The 20,602-nt window shown below is 39.4% G+C and overlaps 1 protein-coding gene across 1 annotated transcript in view; it reads left to right on the top strand.

Moving 5' to 3' along the window:
• CDC73 (cell division cycle 73) overlaps positions 3,486 to 20,602 on the top strand; it is an 88,024-nt gene continuing 70,907 nt past the window's right edge. The window contains exons 1-7 of the mRNA XM_018060144.1: positions 3,486 to 3,664; positions 6,224 to 6,329; positions 9,921 to 9,990; positions 11,952 to 12,014; positions 12,094 to 12,146; positions 15,252 to 15,340; positions 19,081 to 19,297. Coding sequence (XP_017915633.1) covers positions 3,534 to 3,664; positions 6,224 to 6,329; positions 9,921 to 9,990; positions 11,952 to 12,014; positions 12,094 to 12,146; positions 15,252 to 15,340; positions 19,081 to 19,297 — 729 coding nt within the window. The 5' untranslated portion in view covers positions 3,486 to 3,533. The remainder of the gene's footprint in view (positions 3,665 to 6,223; positions 6,330 to 9,920; positions 9,991 to 11,951; positions 12,015 to 12,093; positions 12,147 to 15,251; positions 15,341 to 19,080; positions 19,298 to 20,602) is intronic.

The following is a 20,602-nucleotide window of genomic DNA, read 5'->3' as shown; positions in this document are numbered from 1 at the left end:
AATTTTGGCTGTGCTAAGTGTGGTGGTGCATGGGCTTATTTCTCTAGTTGTAGCTTGCAGGGACTTCTTTAGTTGCTGTGCATGGGATTAGTTGCCCCATGGCATGTCAGATCTTAGTTCTCCCACCAGGGATCAAACCCAGGTCCTCTGCATTGCTAGGCAGATTCTTAACCACTGGGCCACCAGGGAAATCCCACTGGGCTTTATTCTACTAGTAGACTTCAAACTGAGAATTGTTAGGAATTCTTTAGAAGATGATAATGACTGGAGAAAATGAGCAGCTTTCATTCTAAGACCAACAAACAAGGCTAATTTCTCAATATTTTTCTGTTTGCTGTTGTTCAGTTGCTAACTCATGTCTGACTCTTTGTGACCCCATGGACTGCAGCATGTCATGCTTCCCCGTCCTCTACTACCTCCCGGAGTTTGCTCAAATTCATGTCTATTGAGTCAGTGATGCTATCTAACCAACTCATCCTCTGCGATTCCTTTCTCCCTTTGCCTTCAATCTTTCCCAGCATCAGGATCTTTTCTGATGCGTCAGCTCTTCGCATCAGGTGGCCAAAGTATTGGAGTTTCAGTTCAACATCAGTCCTTCCGACGAATATTCAGAGTTGATTTCCTTTAGGATTGACTTCTTTGATCTCCTTGCAGTCCAGAAGGATGCTCAAAAAAGGCTTCTCCAGCACAATTTGAAAGCACTAGTTCTTTGGTGCTTAGACTTCTTTATGGCCCAACTGTCACATCCGTAGATGACTACAGGAAAAATTAATTTTCTAATTTTTCAGCTCTACAACTGACCTTGCCTTTTATTGTATTTTGACAGCAACATTACTGAACCAACAGTAGTGAGGCAGTTTTAAGGGATTTAAAAACTAAATGATCTACAATTTTCAACCCTTTGACTGTTACAAGCAATAGATTATTAATGCTATATCTTACTACATTAAGTATCATTACGCTCAAGATGTGGAGAAATAGTACCCCCTCCTACACTGTTGGTGGTAATATGAATTGGTGCAGCCAGTATGGAGAGCAGTTTGGAGGTTCCTTAAAAAGGTAAAACTAGAACCACCACAGCAATCCTACCCCTGGACATATATATGGAGAAAACTCCAATTTGAAAAGATACATGCACCTCAATATTCATAGCGGCACTATTTACAATAGTAAAGACATGGAAGCAACCTGAATGAATGGATAAAGAAGACATAGTATGCAATGGAATATTGCTCAGCCAAAGAAATAATGAAATAATGTCATTTGCAGCAATATGGATGGAGCTAGACATGATCACACTAAGTGAAGTCAAAGAAAAATAGTATGACATCACTTACATGTGGAATCTAAAATATTATACAAATGGACTTATTTACAAAACAGAAACAGGCTTACAGACATAGAGAACAAACATGGTTATCAAGGGGGAAAGAGGGAGGGGTAAATTAAGAGTTTAGGATCAGCAGATACAAACTACTATATATGAAACAGATAAACAACAAGGACTTACTGTATAGCCTAGGAAACTACATTCAATATCTTGTAATAAACTTTAATGGAATAGAAAAAAAGAATAATTACCCTTCAAAAAAACCCACATAATTTACCCCAAAAGAGAAACTGGTTTTGGTTATTGCTATAAAACTGAATGTTCCTGTCCTCCTCAAATTCATAAGTTGAAATTCTAATTCCAGAGTGATAGTACTAAGAGTGAGACCTTTGTGGGGGTGACTAGGACCTTACTCAAAAAAGACCTCAGAGACCACTCTTCCCACCAGATGAGGATGCAATGTGAAGACTCAGGTGTTTGAAGCAGCAAGCAGGCTCTCACCAAACAGTCTACCGGTGCCTTCATTTTGGACTTCCTAGCCTTCAGAACTATCAGGAATAAATCTGTCTATAGGACACCTAGTATATGTCATTCTCTTGTAGCAGCCTTAATGGACCAAGCCATCCTTTGTGTGGGAAACAAAGTTCAGTATCTTCTGAGGAGACTCTAATGACTCTCCTAATGTATCATAAAACCCTGACTTCCTTGAATTCCTCTGCAGTGAGATAGTCAAGTAGTACTGGATGCTCTGATACAAGTATAAATAGAGTAGACAATACTGGGGATAAATAAAAAGGTTATTTTTAACGTGTTTGGGGTGAAGTTTAGGAAAATACTATTGTAACAGGAAAATTTACAGAATAGTCAAAATTTCTCAAATTCAGCTGCAAAATGGCTTAAGAGTGAATACAGAAAAGTGAACCACATTCTACAGATCTCTCTGCAGTGCACATAACGAAAATTGCTTTCTTTCAAATCGGGTAAAAGAATTTGGTTATGTCAATCACAAAGTTGACTTTTTTCCTTTTCTGCTATAGTAAGACATTAAAAAAAAATGGCCCATGGGATATGTTTAAGGTAGACATGCCACAGTAAACTGAATTTATATCAATAAACTGAGCTTGTGTTCTCTAACTCTCCTATTAGCATCTCGGAAGACAGCTATTAAACTGTAGCCCCTTGAGGCTGGCCAGAAGAAGGGGACAAGATGGAAAAAGCCACCATCTAAGGAACTGAGAAGGGGAAGATCCAATATTTATGATTTTTTGATTTGCCTGATGCTTTTAGCTTCCATGTTCTCCATTAACCAACTGATTCTGTGAGAAGGTGTGTAACTTGACTGAGGTCAAAAGGCAGCTAACAAACACCAGTGCCCCGGCATTGACCTTTGGCCTAGGCGAGTCCACTAAAAACACACAATAAAAAATAACCCCCAAAGCAACACCTTTCCCCAAACACCTTTCCCTTCTACAGGGGTTTATCAAGAGGCCATTTGTTAGGTGGGTCCAACCTCGTCGGGACGGCAACCTTGGCTCTGCAAACCTCTCACCAAGCTGCAGCCTGGTTAAAGGAGAGACCACACTGCAGTGGCCAGCGGCCAACACTGCGGGCCCGTCGAGGAGCACCCATTGCGCGCTCTGGGAACTGATGTCCCAGATTCCCCGCGCAGGTGCGCGCGCACCTGTCGCCTGCCGCGTGCGCGCTGCGCGTGGTGGGGCGTGTCGGGGGCGGGGGAAAGGAAGATGCGGTCCGTGCTCCCGCGCGTGCGCCGGGCAAGGCTCCCCCGTACGTGCGCCGTACGTGGGCGCTGCGTCCCCGCGCCCTATGAGTTGCGGGCCGGGAGTCGGCCCCGCGCGCCAAGTGGGAGTCTGGGCGGGGCGTTTCCCGGGCGGGCGCGGCGCCCCCTGGCGGCGGGCGGCGGCGGCGCGCGCGGTCAGGCGTTCTCCGCGGGCAGCCCGCGGCGGGGCCTTGCCTCCTAGCGCGGGGTCCTCGGCGGCCTGGGTGGCTCCTTCCCCCGCTGCTGTCGTAGGCGCGGACGGCTGCCAGTGCGACTGCAGTTGGCTCGCGGCGGCGGCGGCGGCGGCGGCGGCGGCGGCCGAGGCAGAGGGGCGGGGGGTGGGGGGGCTGAGGCGACAGGCGAAAGGGGCGGCGGGCGCGGCAGCGGCGGCGGGGCCCGGGGCCGGCGGCGGCGAGGGGGGCGAAGATGGCGGACGTGCTCAGCGTCCTGCGACAGTACAACATCCAGAAGAAGGAGATTGTGGTGAAAGGGGACGAAGTGATCTTCGGCGAGTTTTCCTGGCCCAAGAACGTGAAGACCAACTATGTGGTTTGGGGGTGAGTCTGTTGCGGCGGGGGGCAGGGCTGGGCGCCCCGGGGTCCCCCTCTCTCTTCCCCGAACCCCTCCCCCCCGCTCCCCTTGCGGGTTGAGGAAAACGGGTGCTCCGGGGAAAAGTTTTCCCGGGAGCAGAAGTTGCAGCTCGTCTGTGAGGAGGGCGCGGGAGGAGCGGCGTTCGGAGGGGTCCTCCCTCCGCGGCTCCGTGTGGAGGTTTCTGCCTCCGTGTGGAGGTCTCTGCCCCTGTGTGTGGAGAGCCGGCCGGGTGCATAGGTGCATATAAAGGAGCGCCCCGCCGGGTCCTCGGGCGGCTCTTTTTGTCCTTTAGTTGTTGTTGTTTTTTAAATATCTCTCGGAGGCTCTTCTGCGATGGTCTCTGCTGGCCCTTTGCAGCTCCTGGTCGGTTCCGTCTCCTTTCGCGATTCCCTCAAGCAGAGAGAGAAGGGAACCCACTCCATCAGGTTAGGACGGGAAAGAGTTCGGCGACCTGGGACAAGTCGTCGGAATCTGTTGGAGGTGAAGGCAGGGGTCTCCCTCAGGGAGAAAGTTCCTGCTGAAATGAAGTCAACTTTGCCATTCTAAGTGGGGAACGAATAGAGTGTGCGATTGTGTGGGCAATGTGTGTGAAGAGTGTGTGTCTGGGAATGGTTGCCCGAGTTTAAGTCCTTAAGGAAGACACCCGAAGGGAGGTCTGAAACCTACATGGGAAAAGTATCTGAAAAAGAATAGATATATGCATATGTATTTCAAAAGAAAAATAGGTCTGATCATCATGAGGGGCTTTTTGAGTGAACCCTTCCTCTCTCAGTGGCGTTTCATTTGGATAGCTAGAGCCCTAGACGAAAACTTCCATACTTATTTTGCTTGATTGAATGGGAGCAGTGGGCTTTAGGAAGAGTTGATGAAAAGCTGGGGGAAGTTTAGTTCCTTGGGTTTTATTTATTTAATTTTTTTGGCATCTTGGGCTGCTTATGGTTTAATTAGCTTTGTGCAGATGGGTAAAATCATTCTGAGTTTTCTGGTTTTTTTTTTTTTCCTTTCAAAAGGAACTTGCACAGGCAGATTTATATTTTAAAAACAAATTAACAGCTTATGTGATGAAAAGTCTATTTGATTTGGGGAGTGACAAGCTGGAAGAGGTTAGGAGTCCTCTGCCCCACACATTGTGTAGGAGCTCAGCGCTGATTGGATTTTTAACTGATTGGTTTTTCTTTAAAAAATGGTTGAGTATTCACAGTGTAAGGCTGTTCAGTCCGAGAACTGGAAAATATTTTGAAAACCTAGGTCGGTGCCTCAAAGGAGGTTATCTCAGTCAGAGTGGAAGAGATGACACATAACTTGATAAGAATCGAATTCGAGTTCCTAAAGAGAACAATCACTTCTAACTTGGAAAGTTTTCATAGAAGTGTGTTTGGCCTATGGACATGCTAGGTTTTTCTTGAATAAATGAATGAACAAATGTTAAGGAATGGATAGGAATTCTGAGGGCGAAGTAGTGGGCTAGGTCTTTCCAGCTGAGGGAACGGCATGCTTAAAGACCTGAGAGCTGGAAAGGAAATGTTTTGATAGCTGAGTGAAGCCAGTAGTAAGAAAAGAGTGCTTACAACAGTAGATTTCAAACTTTTGCAGCAGTGAATCACACCAGTACATGTATTTTCATTGAGTGTTATTCTCTGTGTTTAGGGAAATGCACACATGTGCATGACATTAATATTTACCCTTACTGAATGCAGTGCATTCTGTGTTTTTTTTTTAATATATCACGATATCACGAAGAGATACAGCTTGTTACTCATGTATTATCTACTTCATAGTACAGTGATTGATAAGTGATATGTGGTTTGAAGTATATTGATTTAGAGAAAAAGTGGAAATACAGCCTAGAAAAATAAGTTTGGGACTGATTATATTGGGCCATATTCAGATGAATTTAAACAATACGTTGATATTTCTAGATGGGGAGAATGTAATAGGACAGTGGGATTGGACACTAACATTTGTTGAGCAAGTAGTAGTATGTATTTGCATGAAAGGGCTTGCACTCCTGGATGACTGTTTTATCACAGGTAGAGTTAGTTTTGGTTTTACATCACTAGTTTAATTTGAGAGAAGTCATAAGAATCATATCTCTGAAGTTAATTGTAGTGTTAAAGAATGTTGGTAAGGGTGTTTTCTCAGCAGAATCTTACTTAGAAGACATGATAAGTTTCTTGTAAGTTTAGCCTAAGTGACTAGTATGCTTCTTTTAATCAGTTTGTTTCTTTTATGGATCCTTCCTAACTGATTAGGTTTCTCTATTAACAAAGCCCAAAAGCTAATTTGGACCAAATTCTAAGAAGTCTGTAGTAATAAAGTTTGAATAGTACTTTCCTTACCTCTTGCTTTTTGTCATTGTTTGCATTTGTGTTCCTTTTGCCCAAATGACATTTTCACTTATTAGATTTCATACTCTAAAGAATATTTTTCTTTGGATAGCACCATGTGTGTAGATAATGCTATATGATTAAGCTCAAGGAGTTGTATTAGAATTGTGAGTAAAAATCTTGTCTTAATCATTTCAGGACTGGGAAGGAAGGCCAACCTAGAGAGTACTACACATTGGATTCGATCTTATTTCTACTTAATAATGTGCACCTATCTCATCCTGTCTATGTCCGACGTGCAGCTGTAAGTAGAATTCATTTAGAGACTTGTTTGAATTTGATAGTTGATCCTATTTGGTGATAACTTCCCTCATGAGTTTCAGATCAAAAGAATGAAAGGTTTATCTGTAAGAAAGTCTCCTGGAGGGTCAAAGTTAGATCAATTTATGTGGATTTTTAAAAATTTGTGTTTTTTTTTTTTTTTTTTAACTTGTGAGTTGTGGGTAACGTTTATAGTAGTAGGAGTTTCAGAGCTGTTTTTTAGGGATGTTTTAAAAATTGTGTAAGCCTGTGGGAAGACCCTGATATTCAGAACTCTAGTTTCAGTTCAGTTCAGTTGCTCAGTCATGTCCAGCTCTTTGCGATCCTGTGGACTGCAGCACGTCAGGCTTCCCTGTCCATCACCAACTCCTGGAGCCTACTCAAACTCATGTCCATCTTATTGTTGATGCCATCCAACCATCTCATCCTCTGTCATCCCCTTCTCCTCCTACCTCCAGTTTTGCCCAGCATCAGGGTCTTTTCCAATGAGTCAGGTCTTCACATCAGGTGGCCAAAGTATTGGAGCTTCAGCATCAGTCCTTCCAATGAATATTCAGGACTGAACTCCCTTAGGATGGACTGGTTGGATTTCCTTGTAGTCCAAGGGACTCTCAAGAGTCTTCTCCAGCACTACAGTGCAAAAGCATCAATTCTTTGGCACTCAGCTTTCTTTATAGTCCAACTCTCACATCCATACATGACTCCTGGAGAAAAACCATAGCTTTGACTAGACAGACCTTTGTTGGCAGAGTAATGTCTCTGCTTTTTAATATGCTGTCTAGGTTGGTCATAGCTTTTTTTCCAAGAAGCAAGCATCTTTTTATTTCATGGTTGCAGTCACCATCTGCAGTGATTTTGGAGCTCTAGTTTAATCTCAAAGAAAAAAGGATTTTTTGGCATCAAAAAGAGTCAGATTTAGTAGACAGCTTTCCCCCCCCCCCCCCCCCCCGCCTTTTTTCCCTTTTTTCAGGGATTCTAGTTTCCTGACCAGGGATTAGACCCATACCCCGCCTGTAGTGGAAGTGTAGAGTCCTTTCCACTGGACTGCTGGGAAGTCCCAGTAGACATCTTTTTAAAATGAATTTTTAATCAACAAACTTTCTTCATTATTGATAAATTTATTTGTTTTCAGATGCTTGAAAGGTGCCTGCTTTCTGCCTTAGAGTGCTTGAACACTGCTTCTCTGAACAAGAAATATATATTTAGTGTCAAGTGTGTATTGAAAAAATGCAATATGTGGGGTGAAACTATTTGTGACTTGGAAAACTGTGGTATAAAATAGCAGCATCTATAAAGAGCAGCAGCTCTATAAAGCTCTGTTAACTCAGATCTTTAAAAATGAAATCAGGCACTGATTAGAATGTTTTGTTGAATAGGTCCATTCATTTTGAGGTAATAAAGATAGTCCACACTTTTTGTTTAGGTTTACATTATGTCTCTGGGGAATGACTATAGCAGGTAACTGATGCCATAATTGTTACTGTGGTCCTTAGGACCTTTGGTCACATAAGGTTTAACTATCATTTCTCTTGAATATTTGCTAGATTGAAAGGGTAGAATTTGGAAAGTCTAGGGTTCTACAAATTTTTAACTCCTTTGTTGCTCTTTTGAGCAGACCTTCTGAAACAACTTTTTCTGACTCATAGCCCCTGTTTTCTGTTGGTGATAACGTAATACATAATTCATCAGAGACTAAATGATCAAGTATATTATCAAACTTAGATATAGTATTTTAAAGAAAATTAATTCAAATCTTTTAACTGTTAATGGTAGTCCGTGTAGACTAGTTTTTAAAAACAAGCCCAAAAAAACCTGGGCGCTCTTACTTGTTTATACTCATAAGCAGAAATTAAAATTTAACCTAACTTTTAAAAGACAAATTAATTTCAAGTGATTAAATATTGTTTATCTCGTGTCATCAAGGTGTATGTGCAGAATATTTGGTGCAGTTAAATATGGTCAGTATTCAGTATAAGGTAATTAGCCAAAATATTAAGGGTGCTTATTTGTTGTTGCCCATATAAAGTAACAGAGAATTTATAACTGTATAATCCTGTAACCAGCTTTTCTCTGTACTCTGCTATTGTTTGCTTACATTATGAAAACTGTGGGGAAAACTGTGGTAATAACACAATTCATTGATTTTATCGTCCAAGGATGACTTGGTGCCTAAAGTATACCGTTTTATTTGTTTTGCTCACCTCTTTACAAATTGCTAAGAGAATAAAGGAAAACTACTCATTTAGCACAATAGACACATTTTCCAGATTTAATTTTTTACTCTTTTTCTCCTGCTTACAAAATTTATACACACTCAACGGTAAGAAAAGAGATATGTAATGTAGAAAGTAAACAGATGTCATTAACATTTTACTGTATAGTCTCCTAAATTTTTTCCCATGCCTAAACCACACATAAATGTTCTTTAGTCATTTTCTTTTTTTCTTTATTGAAGTATAGTCAGCATTAATAGTAGTTTCAGGTGTACAACATAGTGACTCTACAGTTATATACATTGTGACTTGATTACCACAGTAAGTCTAACTAGTAACCGTCTGTCATCATACAACATCTTAACAGTATTATTGACTATATTCCTCATGCTATACATTACATTCCCATGGCTTACTTCATAATTGGATTGATTGTTTTTTGATATTGAGTTGTGTGAGTTACTCTATTTTGGAGGCTAATCCCTTATTGAATATATTGTTTGCAAATATCTTCTCCCATTCAGTAGGTTGCCTTTTCATTTTGTTGATGGTTTCCTTCATGGTGCAAAAGCTTTTTAGTTTGATGTAGTCCATTTGTTTCTTTTTTTATTTTGTTGCCCTTGCCTGAGGAGGCAGAGCCAGAAAAATACTGCTAAGATTCGTGTCAAAAAACACACTGCCTGTGTTTTCTCCCGGAATTTCATTGTTGTATTTAATCCATTTTGAGTTTATTTTTGTATGTTACAAGAAAGTGGCCCAGTTTGATTCTTATTCCTGTAGTAGTCCAGTTTTCCAAGCACCATTTATTGAAAAGCCTGTCTTTTCCCCAGTGTATATTCTTGGGACATGTACTTATTGTTAATTATGAAAATTTAGTTTTAGTGGTTAATTTAGTTTATTTGAAAGAGTTCAAGTACTATATTTTGAGGAGGTGTAGTTAGGGTGTGAGAAACAAAAGCACTTTGGAAACCTTAAATAAAATGAGCAGTCTATGGGTCTAAATCCAAAACATCATGAGTAGAATTAATAAATACTTATCCAAGGGAAAAATAAGAATATAATTGGTATTTTGAAGAGGGTTAGGATTATTGTTTTATTTCTAATGGTTATCTTTTGTATATGTTACTGGAATTTTGAATATGTTACTGGAACTGAGAATAAAGTTACCAAAAATTAATATGCCTAAAAATTTTCAAGATTTTATTAGATTTTTTCAGCCTGGTTATTTTCTAGAAATATGATTCTAATATATGTTGCCAAGATAAGTTGGAATAAAATTCAGATGTTAAAAGTGTTTAACTTTACTAAAGTTTCTTATAATTGTTATCGATTTGATATCTATTTTAAAATTTTGGCTTTAGACCGAAAATATTCCAGTGGTTAGAAGACCTGACCGAAAAGATCTACTTGGATATCTCAATGGTGAAGCATGTGAGTAATTTTTAAGTTGCTCTCACTCTTAAACAGGAGTTGGTTTCCACTCCCTATGAAATAAGAATCAGTGGGGAGATACTGTGAATTCTCATTATAAACTTCCCCTATCTGCAACTCTGTCCACGTGCTGCTTTCTCTTTCCTATTACCGTCTATGCACTTTACTCCTAGGACCAGCTAGCCCTTCCCTGCATGTGGAGTCCATCGCCTTTTGCACTCTCAGAGACTTTTCCTTTAAATTGTTGCTTCTCTCTTGCATCATCAGTTCTCTTCTGAATCATTCCCTTTAGGATGTACACGGTAATGTCTCATTAAAAACTTTAAACTCCCTCCTTCCTATTCGCTGGGCTTCCCAGGTGGTGCTAGTGGTAAAGAACCTGCCTGCCAATTCAGGAGACATAAGATGCAGGTTCTACCTCTGGGTAGGAAAGATCCCCTGAGGAGGAAATGGAAGCCCGCTCCAGTATTCTTGCCTGGAGAATCTCATGGACAGAGGAGCCTGGCGATACAGTCCATGGGGTCGCAAAAAGTGGGACACAACTGAGCAGACTTAGCACACACACGCTTCCTATTCTCTACTGCTCCATTTTTCTTCTCCTTTTATTACAGAATTCTTTGCAAGAGTTGCGTGGTATCACTGCTTCCTCTTTACCTCTGATTCTCTCTTGAGTCTACTCTTCCTCACTGTCTCACTCACATCACTCTTACAAGGTCAGTGCTGACGCATGATTGGCAGATCCTTTGGTCCCTGCTTTTCACAGCTAACCTGACCTCAGTAGCATTTGATACTGTTGACTGCTTACTCCCCTTTGGAAAGCTTTTCTTGACTTGGCATTTGGGGCAACAGACTCTTGAGGTTCTCTTTCTACTCATTGTTCACCTCACTGTTTTTTCTTGATTCCTTATCTCCAACATTGACGTTTTACTGAGCTTAACATTTATAAATTCACTGTCAGCATCTTCTCTCGGGTATTGAACAGGTGTCTGAAATGTAACATATCCTAAGTAGAGTGCTGACTCCCTCTTTCCCTTCTCTCCACAGACAATGAAAGAGCAGGTGTGGTCTCCCAGTGTTTCCATCTCAGCAAATGGTTCCCCCATTCATGTATTGGCTTAGCACAAACCCTGGAGAAATCTTTGATTCCTATTCTCTCACAGCTCACATCCTTTCCACCAGCAAGTCCTTTCTTTATCTTTGAAAGTATGACAGGTTCTTAGTATCGTATAACCACCCTGATCCACCTTCTTCCTTAGACCATTGCACAGCCCTCTTGAAGGTCCTTGCTGTTCGTTTCCTACCATGTAGTCTCTGCTCACCACTTAGAGGGACCTGTTTTTGAAGAGCATCTGAACTTGATTGTGTCACTCACCTGCTCGAGGCCATCCTGTGCCTTCCCATCACACTTGGAATACAGCTCATCCTCCTTCCCTGACCTGCACAGTCATGCTTCTGCTCATCTCCGTGACCTCATCGGCTCTCAGTCTTCCTGGCTCTTGTAGCTTTTTTGTCTTTAGATCCTATGCACTTGCTATTCCGAACTCTGTGTTACATTTTGTTTTACATTGTCACATGGCTCACTACTCGCCACCCAATTCAGAGCTGTGCTCTAATGTTGATCCCTTGTGAATTAATATGTACATCTGTATTTTTATTTATGTTTTCATACACTTCTGCATACCTACATTGTAATATGTGGGAATATGTTCTTTGTAGTTGATTTCAGTCAGATTGTAAGTTAAATGGTCAAAAATAGTTTGTCCTCTTACATAACTTTTTATTACAGATCAATTTTTTATAATAAAATACTTTTACAAACTTGCTTTAAAACTTAGTTTTTTAAGAGATATAATCCTATATTAAGTAAGAAATGTAACAGATCTTGAGTATTTCCCTTGCATAAATTTCTGATCTTACATATTCAAATATTTATCTTTTCACATATCTTTTTAAATCTTCAGCAACATCGGCCAGTATAGACAGAAGTGCCCCTCTAGAAATAGGTCTGCAGAGATCTACTCAAGGTATGTCTTGTTTCATGTTGATACTGAACTTTTAAACACCTGTCCCCAAACAGTACATTTATTTCTTCTTTTCTTACAGTCAAACGAGCTGCAGATGAAGTTTTGGCAGAAGCAAAAAAACCACGAATTGAGGTAATGGAACTTTATTTTTAAAGTGATTTTTTTTTTTTAAATGGAGATTGAAATTGTGTAGGAGTAAGAATTCTTTGCTCATCGTAGTCCTAAGAGCTTTTTTTCTTGAAAAGTGGTTATATTTGCAGTTGATTAATAATTAGCTTAAGCTCTTATATTCTATAAGAGCTCTCACAGGCTGCATGATGGACAAATTATTTTCTTTGCCTTTATATCCTTGTTGATGGAAGTGTTGGACTAGATGAGTAGTCAGAGCCTTTTCTATAAAGGGCCAGAGAGGCCCTCCTTCAGGCTTTTGGGGCCGTGTCTTAATCCAGCTCCTCCCCTCTGCACTGTAGGCAGAGAAGTGCATGAATGATAAGGCGAGGCTGTACTCCAAAAAAACTTCATGAAACAGGCAATGGGCCAGATTTGGCCTTTGTGTTGTGGTTCACTTTCCCTTGGAATAAGGTGGTGTTGGAATTTGCTCCCCTCTGAAGAGCTGTGAACAGTTACTTTTTCCAATGTTGACTTATCAGGTTAGATGATTTGGTAGTATTTTATAGCCAGCGAGTGGAATATTACTGTTGGTAAACAGGACAGTTCATGTTGAATAGAACCCTGTAAGAAATGCAGTTAATGTTGAAAAGATAATTTATTAACTAGCTCAGTTGTCTTTAAACTTTACAAAGTTTTAAAATGTTAGGAATTTAAATTGTATAATTATAGTACTGTTTGTTTTTAACAAGCCTCAGATCACTTACATATAAACACTCTGAAAATGGAAGATAATGCATTAGAGGCTTACTTAAAATCTGAGAAATGACTAAATCGGCTATAAATAAATGACCAGTATAGGAATAACACTTGTAATCACTGGTAGGGTTAACATTACTAGAAACTTTAAGTCTTTTCATTTGACACTTGTGTAACAATCAGATAGTTGTACCTTTTGCCTGCTTCATGAACAGCAAAGCATCCACAGTTAGAGAAAGATAAGGAAAGTAACTCTTAGGGGCAAAGTTGGTTGGTAAATACATACAGTAGAATCACTGACAAAATTTAATCCCAAGATTATGTGATTTTGCTTCAGTGTACTCTGAGACTTGTTTTTTCAGATAATGATAGAGGTAATTAGCTCATTGTTGTTATTTTGCGCCAGGTGATACTCTGTGTACTTTATGTACATGATTAATTCCTGTAATCCTCACCATCACCTCCTGAAATTGGCAGCCACACATGTCATCTGTGAGCTCACAGGCTCAGAGAGCAGTGACTTGCTGGGGAGCACATAACCGGGATTAGAGCCCAGGCAGTCTGGCTCCTGGCTGCTCCCCTCTGCTGGGTACAGATTTTGTAACAGCAAAACTGAAATTTTCCACAACTCTTTTTGTGTGAAAGGAGGTTGTAACACATTGTGTACAAAATAAGTGAATTTAAAGACATGATTTATTGGGGAAAAACTGAAATTCATGGTTTAATTATTTGAAAGAGTTGAATATCTCAGAATTGCAGATTTGCTAGAATTCTGATAACTTTAAAAATCAACAAGAAATAGCATAATGAAATTATTTCCAGAGTATTTATAGAGTTAAATGAATTACATGAGTAGCCATATTACACACTGAGAGTTTTCAGTTCAGTAAATATCTGTTGAGGGCCTGCTAGGTACTGTGCCAGCAGAGAGAAACCTTGGGATCTGGTTGAAACCTAGGCTGCAGTTGTCTTTAAAATCAGTCTCTTAAGGAACTTGAGTAATATGTGTTAAACTTTTATTTTAGATGTAATTTAACAAATTTGTTGAGATAATAGTTTTTTCATTCACCCCGGCAAGATGGCTGTTTTAAGTTTAACATGGTTAGAACACAGAGCATGACGTTTTTCTGGGTCTGTAGAATCTACTGATGGATTTTATACAATTTCGTATTCGTTAGCTATAGACACTGACTCTGGTTCTCAGTTTTCTCTTTTGTTGAATGTAGGCATTGAACTAGATCAGAGTTAGTAAGTTTTGTTTTTTAAGTAACCAAACACTTTTCAGACTTAACTTTTACCTGAGATTCTAATATCTAAATAAGGTAGAAGCTGAGTTGCAAAGGTTGAAGTCAGGTATGAAATGGCTCATGGGCACTTTGTAGGAAGCACCTGGTGTTCTGAAGAAGATCCTTTGAAAAACATTCAGCTTTCACTTCTGGTGTTCTGTGCTAAAAGATTCAAGACCTGGGGCAACATACGAAAACCATCTCGATCCAAGATGAAAGTTTTAACTGTGGTGAAGGCTCCTCATCAGTTCAGTTCAGTCGATCAGTTGTGTCTGACTCTTGGCAACCCCATGGAATGCAGCACGGCAGGCCTCCCTGTCCTTCACCATCTCCCAGAGCTTGCTCAAACTCATGTCCATTGAGTTGGTGATGCCATCCAACCATCTCATCCACTATCATCCCCTTCTCCCACCTTCAGTCTTTCCCAGCATCAGGGTCTTTTCCAATGAGTCAGTTCTTCGCATCAGGCGGCCAAAGTATTGGGGTTTCAGCTTCAGCATCAGTCCTTCCAATGAACATTTAGGACTAATAAAATTTAGTTACTTTTCTGAGGAGAAGGAATTTTTTGTTGTATATTGTCTTTCCGAATAAGAGTAGCTATGATATATTATAAAAGAAGCCTTAATTATAGGAAAAACTTACTAAAGTTTGTTTGTAAGCTTTCAGTTCTAATCTTAGGTGCTCCAGCATACATTTGTTACTGTTTTTATGTTCAGTTCAGTTCAGTTGCTTAAGTCGTGTCTGACTGCGACCTCCTGGATTGCAGCACACCAAGCCTCCCTGTCCATCACCAACTCCTGGAGTTTACTCAGACTTACGTCCATCGAGTCAGTGATGCCATCCAACCATCTCATCCTCTGTCGTCCCTTTCTCCTCCTGCCTTCAGTCTTTCCGCATATCAGGGTCTTTTCCAATGAGTCAGTTCTGTATGTAACTAAAAGTATTATAAAATTGACCCAAGGCCAGTGATGCCTGGGACTTTGTAGGTGGGAACTTTGGCAAAAGTTACTTGCAGTGTTTGTTTTTTTTGTTGTACTAAAAGTTAAGTGAAATTTTAAAATATTTACTGACTCATTATTTTCAGGATGAAGAGTGTGTACGCCTTGATAAAGAGAGATTGGCTGCTCGTTTGGAGGGTCACAAAGAAGGGATTGTACAGACTGAACAAATCAGGTAAGAATTTCTTTGATAGAAAATAGGCAATTTAGACAATATATATAAGTGTATGTGGAAACAGGGGTATTAACATGCTGTCTACATGTATTGCATTCTTCAGTGTGTGTCTCCCTGCTCTCAGTTTGAAAGAAGATGCTGGAGTATTTTTTATGATGGAGGATTGGAAGCCATTGTGCTTATGCTTTCTGAAAGTTTCTTGATTCTGTTACGATATTGATCTTTTTAAAAATTATTCCATAATCCAAGCCACTCATTTGTCATGAAATCTCTTATTGGTTTATAGCAGTGATTAGCAGACTTTCCCTGTAAAGTACCATACGTTAAATGTTTACATTTAATGTGATTATTAACATGCTTAATTCTAGGTCAATAATTTGCTGCTGTTTTCTCTTTGTCTCTCTGTTCTTTTCAAAATTTTGTTCCCTAAAATGGAGATTAACTTGATTTTGGATTAAATGAATATTTGCTGTGATTCTGTTCTACCCTTTCATTGGCTGAGTAGTGTGTGCTGCTGTTCTCTTCGCGTGGTTGCTGGGGTTTGTTGCGTGTGGTGTATGGGGTCACTGTCTGCCTGCAGGGTCTGCCACCTCGTGTGCAGTGCAGGAACCTCAGCACCAGGGGCTTCCTGTTCTCTCTTGGCATTTGTGCTGCTGTTGTCATACGTTTTACTCATACATGTGTTCCAAACACCACAGTGCATTGTTCTTACTCTTGTTTAAACATCTAGGGAAAATGCTGTGTACTATCTCCATGCCTCTTCTTCCCTGTTGTAGACTTGTGTACCCATTTTTTTTTCTCTTTGGCCTGACTGACTTACTGTTTTTGTTTTTTTAATTTAATGTTCTTCTTTTAAGATTTATTTCCGTTTAGGACTGCTGGTGTTTCTTTCAACTTTTTTATTTCAGAAAAATCACCTCCCCCCCTTTTAAAAAATTTTCACTGGATATGGAATTCCAGACTACCTCTTTTTAAAGTGTGATATACCACTCTCTCCTTGATTGTGTTGTTTTTGGTTAAAAATCTGTTACCCCTTTTTCTTTTTTTGTTTGCACCTTGTGGCTTGTGGGATCTTTGTTCCCTGATCAGAGATTGAACCTGAGCTCTTTGGTAGTAAAAGCATGGAGTCCTGACCACTGAACCACCAGGGAATTCTCTTCTGTATCTTTAAATGTGGCTTTCTTCCTTTGACTACTTAAAAAGTTTTCTGTATTGTCGGTTTGGAACTATTTAATTAATCACATAACTTGGGAGAGTGTTCTTCATGTTTCTTGTGCTTGAGTTTTTGAGGGGATTTTTGGGTTCATAATTTTCAGTGAATTTAGAAAAGCTTTTATTCTGCTTCCTCAAATTTTTTTTTTTCCTTTTCTCCCCTCTTTCTGACCTGATTACTGGTACTTGTAATTATTCAACAGCTCACTTATGTTCTTTTCTTTTTTTGGATTGGTTCTTTTTTCTGTTCATTTTGGATAGTTTCTGTAGTTCTGTATGTAGTTCTCTCATTTTTTCTTAATGTAATTATATTCTTATTATATTGGTAGTCTCGAACATTGTATTTTTTACCTTTACAAGTTAAATATACAGTCCGTGTCTCTCTTTGTTGCGTGTGTGGAATAGTTGTATTATTTTGGTGCCTTTGTCAGTCCTGCAGTGTTTTTCACTTTAGATTTCTCCTCATTCTGGCTCACATTTTCCTGCTCCTTTATATGCCTTGTACTGTTTGGATACCAGACACTGTGCATCTTATGTTTTTGAGTGCTGGATGTTTTTGTGTTTTTCTAAATTTTCTTTTGTTTTGGGACATAGTTAATCCTTTGAAACAGTTCGTTCCTTTTGAGTCTTGATTTTTTAATTTATAAAGAATTGTTGTTTGAACAGTGTTTAGTTAGGATTTAAGAATTGTTGTTTGAACAGTGTGGAGTTAGGGTAGTTACTGCCTGCTGTTGTTGAGACAGGACCATTTTGACCGTTAACTCCATCTAACGCCCCATAAATATGAGGTTTTCAGTCTGGCTGGTGGGACTAGGTTTTGCTCTTCCTCCTGTGTGGGTGCTGGACTCCGTTCCCTTTAGGTAGGTGGTTCTGTTCCTCACTTTAGTTTCCAACTACTTATGGGCTAATCAGTAATCTGCCAGAGTACTCGAGGGATCCTGTGCAGCTCTCTCTTCTCAGGCACTCTGGCCTGTGAGTTGGTGTACCCTTTGATCTTACTGGAATCCCAGCTCTTTCCCCAAATCTGGATATATGGTAAGTTTTGCCTGAGTTCTCCTCCCTGTGCTGTGTTGGGAACTTTGAAGGCTGTAAATTGCAACCTCCATAGGGCTTACTTACTTAGTTTTCATGTGTGAGAGATCACTGTCTTTCATTACTTGATAGAAGATATTGAGTAAACTATTGTTTCATATATTTTGACTGATTGTTTCAAGGTAGGAGGATTAACCAGTCTCTGTTACTTCATCTTGGCTGGAAGTAAAACTCCAGAGCTTGTCCAGTGCACGTTTTGATTATAGTTTAGAAAAGTGTTTGAATTTGGCTCAAGGTGTGCTGGTATGCTTTTGATTTTAAGAGAAAGTTGCATAGTATTATATAAAATAAGTCAAATGCTGATACATATTGAGCATCTGCTGTAAAGTACTTCCATACCTAATGGAAATAAAATAGCATACTGCATAATACTACCATGTTTACACCTGCAGGAATTCCTGTCTTTTCCCCACATGTTGTTTAAACGTATTTCAAGATTGTCATCTTGTGATTAGAGTAATAATTTTATCAACTGCAGTTAAGGTATCCAAACTCTTTTTCTTGTTTTTACGTTGTGAGAAATAACACTAAGCATATGATTTTAATGAAATCTATACTTTAATTGTTAAGTCTGTTTTTTTTATTACTTCTGAAAGCATAGCTTCTATTTGCTATTTCAGTGCTTTTTGAAAATGAACTAAAAGAAAGAAAATGAGAACTTCAAAGTATTGTTTTATCTTCCAGACTTTAAAAGGGGTATATGTTTATGTGGCACATAAATGTCTCTGTCAGCTGTAAAATTGATATGTTGTATATTATAACATAGATTGAAACCTTGAAATAAATTTCAAGGAAAACCTAAACTTTGGATTCTTTACAGAATGAAAATTTTCCCCTTGCCTTTCAATGTGTTGTGTGCACATGCTTATGGGGGTGTGTGTGTGTGTGTGTGTGTGTGTGTGTGTGTGTGTGTGTAATTTGTATGCAGGATGGGGAGGGTTAGCAAATAAAAGTCTCATATAAAAGGCTTTTTTGTGGAGGGAGAGCAGAGAAAGGTTTATTACAGGGCCACACAAGAAGGACAGATGCCTTGTGCTCAGAAAACCCAAACTCTGATGGGTTTTAGCAAAGTATTTTTAAAGACGGAGGGAGCGGTGTCCCAGGATATGTGATCGGCTTGTGCAGAATTTGATTGGTTGATGGTGATCAATCTAAAAGGCTGTATTAATTATTTGGGTAGGGGAAGAGATTTTTAAAAATGTGAAAAATATTGTGCATCGTTCCTCCTAAAAATTACTAATTTGCTTATAGTGTTTTTATGTGGACCCTTACATGGTTGTAAGTTATCAAGTGTGTCAGTTTTATATATATATGGAGGAAATCTTAATTATTGCCACTTAAAGTATTATTACCAGGAAGTTATAAATGTAGCAAAATATTTTATAGTGTGCTCAAGAGATCCTTGCTGTGAATATTAAAAAAGACTTTGCTTTCAGGTCTTTGTCTGAAGCTATGTCAGTGGAAAAAATTGCCGCAATCAAAGCCAAAATTATGGCTAAGAAAAGATCTACCATTAAGACTGACTTAGATGATGATATAACTGCCTTAAAACAGAGGAGTTTTGTGGATGCTGAAGTAGATGTGACCCGAGATATTGTCAGCAGAGAAAGAGTGTGGCGGACGCGAACAACTATTTTACAGAGCACAGGGAAGGTAATTAAATTCCACTTCTTGTTTGTTAGTGTCTGTGTGTGTTTCAACTATGGTTGATTTTAAAGTTGGTTAAAATTTCCTGTGAGGAGGAAGTTTTTTGTATCTAAGAGAGCAGTAATCATTTAGTTTTCTAACTGATCTGTTTACCATTCCATGCTAGTGTATGATTGGTGGTTGGTCACCAGAGAAGCTGATGAAAAAATCTGAGTCAAAGTGCGAGTCCCTTTCTTTCCGCTTTGTTTGTAAATCCAGAGATTTACAGTTTTCTTATTGGTGAGATTTTTTGCTTAAACCCAATGAACAGGGAATCTTGATGGTAAGCTTGCTGGTCATTAATACCAATATTGATTTTTTTCCTCACAAAGTAGAGAACTTAATGAGAATGGCCCAACAAACATTAATTTGTTTGTGTATTTGATACATTCTCTTCTGTTGGGTGGTTGTGGCATTGTATGCTGGTTCCTCATTAATGGAGTTGTTTTGTTTTTGGCTGCAGGATGGTGGGTTTTCTTCATTTCCTTTCCTCTTTTTTCCTGCCTCCTTCTCTCTCCTGTCGTCTTCTCTCGTTTCCTATTCATGATTATAGATAACTGCATTTAAAAACATCCTTGTACATACACCTTCATGCGTTTATGACTACATAGCAGAGGCATTAATGCCTAGAAGCCAGTTGCTGGTTAAAGGAGAATGTACTTTAAATTTTGAAAGATAAGAAGTTGAAAGATACTGGATATTCAGTGTCTTAATAGATCTCCAAAAAGGTTGAATCAATTCTGTTTCACTTACCTGTTTTTACCTCTCTTTTTCTCCCACACATCTGAATTTTCTCTTAAATGTTAATTCTTCACTGAGACACAGTTCACAGTGATGATTTGGTGAGAAGATTTTTTAGAAATTGTGAGATTATTGATGAAAGTGAACTTCTTCATTGGTCTAGGCAGACTCATTTTGTTTGCATGTTTTTTGGATTCTGGCCCTAAGTTCACTGTGCCATTTTAGTAGAATAGCTACTAGAAGGAATATATGAAGGGAATAATTTTTTTCTCTTGTACTTTGACTTGTTTTGTAGAGCAGTTGGTGTCAAGATTAAGAATCATTCTCCAGAGCTTAGAATTATGAAGAAATCTGAAAACACGAGTAAATCTTAAGTTTGTATTTAAGTGATCTGTTGATGAAAGAAAGTGAGTCACTCAGTCATGTCCAACTCTTTGCGACCCCATGGACTATAGACCCAATGGACTGTATAGTCCATGGAATTCTCCAGGCCAGAATACTGGAGTGGGTAGCCTTTCCCTTCTCCAGCAG

The sequence above is a fragment of the Capra hircus genome, chromosome 16 (assembly GCF_001704415.2).
Source record: "Capra hircus breed San Clemente chromosome 16, ASM170441v1, whole genome shotgun sequence".
In the NCBI taxonomy this organism is placed as follows: Eukaryota; Metazoa; Chordata; class Mammalia; order Artiodactyla; family Bovidae; genus Capra; species Capra hircus.
The sequence above is the reverse complement of the archived record's forward strand: the minus strand, read 5'-3'. Positions and strand labels throughout refer to the sequence as shown.